The sequence below is a fragment of the Notothenia coriiceps genome, unplaced genomic scaffold (assembly GCF_000735185.1).
Source record: "Notothenia coriiceps isolate Sejong01 unplaced genomic scaffold, NC01 NC01_scaffold00025900, whole genome shotgun sequence".
In the NCBI taxonomy this organism is placed as follows: Eukaryota; Metazoa; Chordata; class Actinopteri; order Perciformes; family Nototheniidae; genus Notothenia; species Notothenia coriiceps.
The window spans coordinates 1,451-4,560 of NW_011358601.1; the positions used below are offsets into that span (position 1 = coordinate 1,451).

At 41.8% G+C, this 3,110-nt stretch overlaps 1 protein-coding gene across 1 annotated transcript; it reads left to right on the top strand.

Annotated features, from left to right (window-relative positions):
* Positions 1 to 219: 219 nt before the first annotated feature.
* LOC104956371 (serine/threonine-protein kinase pim-2-like) lies at positions 220 to 3,104 on the top strand. The gene is made up of 4 exons (XM_010783853.1): positions 220 to 390; positions 579 to 629; positions 1,437 to 1,645; positions 2,774 to 3,104. The coding sequence occupies exons 1-4, from the start codon at positions 229 to 231 to the stop codon at positions 2,952 to 2,954; spliced, it is 603 nt and encodes a 200-aa protein (XP_010782155.1). The 5' UTR covers positions 220 to 228; the 3' UTR covers positions 2,955 to 3,104.
* Positions 3,105 to 3,110: the final 6 nt, after the last annotated feature.

Sequence of the window (3,110 nt, forward strand, 5' to 3'; positions counted from 1 at the left end):
ACTCTTTTTACTCTTTATTTCAGGTTGCAAACCATACCTAACTATCTAAATGATCCACTGACCTTCCTGAGCTTTTAACCAAACATCTCACTTACTTTATTGTCATTATTTGTCCTTTAGAAATAGCTAAATGAATCCAAGTTTAGATGGAATACATCCAAACACAATGGTCAGGATGTGTCTGTGTCATCACCTGATGTTTTAAAGGCTTACCTGTGTTTGTGTAGTATGATTATGTGTCTGTGTGAATGTCCACAGCAGACTGACGTTCTGTGTTCTCTGTCTTCAGTGAAGGAACCGTTCTGCAGTCAGTACCGCTGCGGTCCTCTGCTCGGCAGCGGGGGGTTCGGTTCTGTGTTTTCGGGCCAGAGGCTTTCTGATGGACTGCAGGTCAGACACCTTCAAACACACTTTTATCTCTGCAGATGTCTCTATTCTTTATTTAGTTATCTTTCACTTTTGCTTTGGTTTCTTATGTGAATCCTGTGATATCAAAATGTTGTTATTGTTCTAACGTTACTACTTCAATTACTGCCACTGCAAATCTAAACCCATGTTCTCCCTTTGTGTCCCTCCAGGTTGCCATTAAACAGATTTCCAGTGACAGGGTTCAGCAGTGGGCCAGACTGGTGAGTGATTAGCCTATTCTTTTCTGCAGAATGTCAGAAGACATCAAAAAGATCCAGGATCTGTCTTGTGTTATCAGACCTAGAACCCAAAAGTCAGATATATTCAGTTTACTGAGTTAAAAATTTTCTTTTTTCTTTTTCTAAAACCTAATTTAACTCTGTTAATAAGTTACAGTCAAATCACAATTTAAAAACGTGAGATTTTTTGGTATTAAAGTGGATTAAGCCATTTGTAAACAACGGACCGAAAGGTGTAAACAGACCTTGGGTCAGCTCTGCCCTCTGCTGGACTGACAGGTGAACTGCACCTGTTGGTGGGGCAGCCCCCCCTGTGATGTCACGGTTCAGTAAATGACGCTGTAGGGTTCCCCCTCAGTGACAGCTAATTTGTATTCTTTAGAACTCGGGACACCCCCCACCACAACACAAAACATCTGTTACACCTTCAGACGATGATTCAGGGCAAAAAACCCATAAGACCAAAAAAAAAACATGCGAAGAAACCAAAGTGGAGTTTCTGTGAGAATAAATAAAAGAGAATAACCTACATGAGTCATAACTCAGAGAAACTGCTTGTATTATAACATGTATGTACTTTTCTATGACTCAATTGTTAAAAATATTCTGTCTACTTATCAATCCACACATCCTAATTATTATAATTGAAGTAAAAGGTGTTTTGTTTTTTTCACAACAAAACCTTATTGACAAAAAACAACATTATTTCAAGCTACATTTTTGTCTGTAAATACACATTGTTATCCAGTGAGGACGGTGTCTCATGTTTATAATCCCCCCCCCTTTCAGCCCGGAGAGGCGGCTCCTGTTCCCATGGAGATCGCTCTGCTGCAGCAGCTGTCGGAGGTCGGAGGTCACGGGGCGGTGGTCCGCATGCTGGACTGGTTCTGTGTGGAGGGGCGGGGCTTCCTGCTGGTGCTGGAGCGCCCCCCCCACTGCCAGGATCTGTTCGACTTCATCACGGAGAGAGGAGCGCTCCCTGAACGCCTCGCACTCAGGTGTGTAATCGTTAACATATCAATGGTTTTATTGTCATAAACACAGAAGCCCATTTCCACCCAAGAAAATACAAATGTACCCTCCGAGTCAAAATGATGGCTTTCTATCTCATAATAATGACTAACAATCTCAACATTAGGAATTACATTATTTGGACTTATTCATCTCATTAATATGACTTACTATCTCGAAATGATGAAATGAGCTTCCATCCAAATACTGACATAGTAAGTCACTGTTGAAATAGTTCTGACTAACTAGTTCTGACTAACTAGTTCTGACTGACTAGTTCTGACTAACTAGTTCTGACTGACTAGTTCTGACTGACTAGTTCTGACTAACTAGTTCTGACTGACTAGTTCTGACTAACTAGTTCTGACTAACTAGTTCTGACTATCTCAACATTATCAACTGGTATCTCATTGTTTGACTTCAGTCGCTGGTGTTTAGGGGAAACAAGACGACACACACACACACACACACACACACACACACACACACACACACACACACTTAGTACAACTTTATAAATAAATGAGTATCAGATGTGTTTCCTGTTTCCCGTAAAAAGTGACATTCTCAAATATGATGAGAAATGTTAAAATTAGTTTTTCTTGTCTCCATGTGCTTCCTTAATGAACCCCCTGCTGTTCTGGTGTGTCAACGTTCTCTCTGTGTGTTAACGTTCTCTCTGTGTTAACGTTCTCTGTGTGTTAACGTTCTCTGTGTGTGTTAACGTTCTCTGTGTGTTAACGTTCTCTGTGTGTTAACGTTCTCTGTGTGTTAACGTTCTCTCTGTGTGTTAACGTTCTCTGTGTGTTAACGTTCTCTCTGTGTGTTAACGTTCTCTGTGTGTTAACGTTCTCTGTGTGTTAACGTTCTCTCTCTGTGTGTTAACGTTCTCTCTGTGTGTTAACGTTCTCTGTGTGTTAACGTTCTCTCTGTGTGTTAACGTTCTCTCTCTGTGTGTTAACGTTCTCTCTGTGTGTTAACGTTCTCTCTCTGTGTTAACGTTCTCTCTGTGTTAACGTTCTCTCTGTGTGTTAACGTTCTCTCTCTGTGTTAACGTTCTCTCTGTGTTAACGTTCTCTCTGTGTTAACGTTCTCTGTTCTGTGTTCTCCCTCAGGTTCTTCCGTCAGGTGGTGGAGGCCCTGCGGTTCCTTCACGCTCACGGCGTCGTGCACCGAGACATCAAAGACGAGAACATCGTGGTGGACACGAGGACGCTGGAAGTGAAGCTCATCGACTTCGGGTCGGGGGCGCTGCTCAAAGAGACGCCGTACAGCGAGTTCGAAGGTACAGACTAATAAAGCTTTTCAAATCAATGTAAGGACAAACACATATCAGAACACACTCTACATTCTTGTGTGTGTTATTTACAAGTGGAACAAAGTGCTTCAACAACACATCACACATTCAAGCAGAGAACAAGAAACTCCCATCAGAATCACATTAGTGTGATG

Excerpts from the sequence above, each read along its gene's own strand:
- LOC104956371 (XM_010783853.1), top strand. The coding sequence starts at position 229 with ATGATTATGTGTCTGTGTGAATGTCCACAGCAGACTGACGTTCTGTGT. Across the intron at positions 391-578 it reads GGCTTTCTGATGGACTGCAG|GTTGCCATTAAACAGATTTC; the intron begins GTCAGACACCTT and ends GTGTCCCTCCAG. Across the intron at positions 1,646-2,773 it reads CCTGAACGCCTCGCACTCAG|GTTCTTCCGTCAGGTGGTGG; the intron begins GTGTGTAATCGT and ends GTTCTCCCTCAG.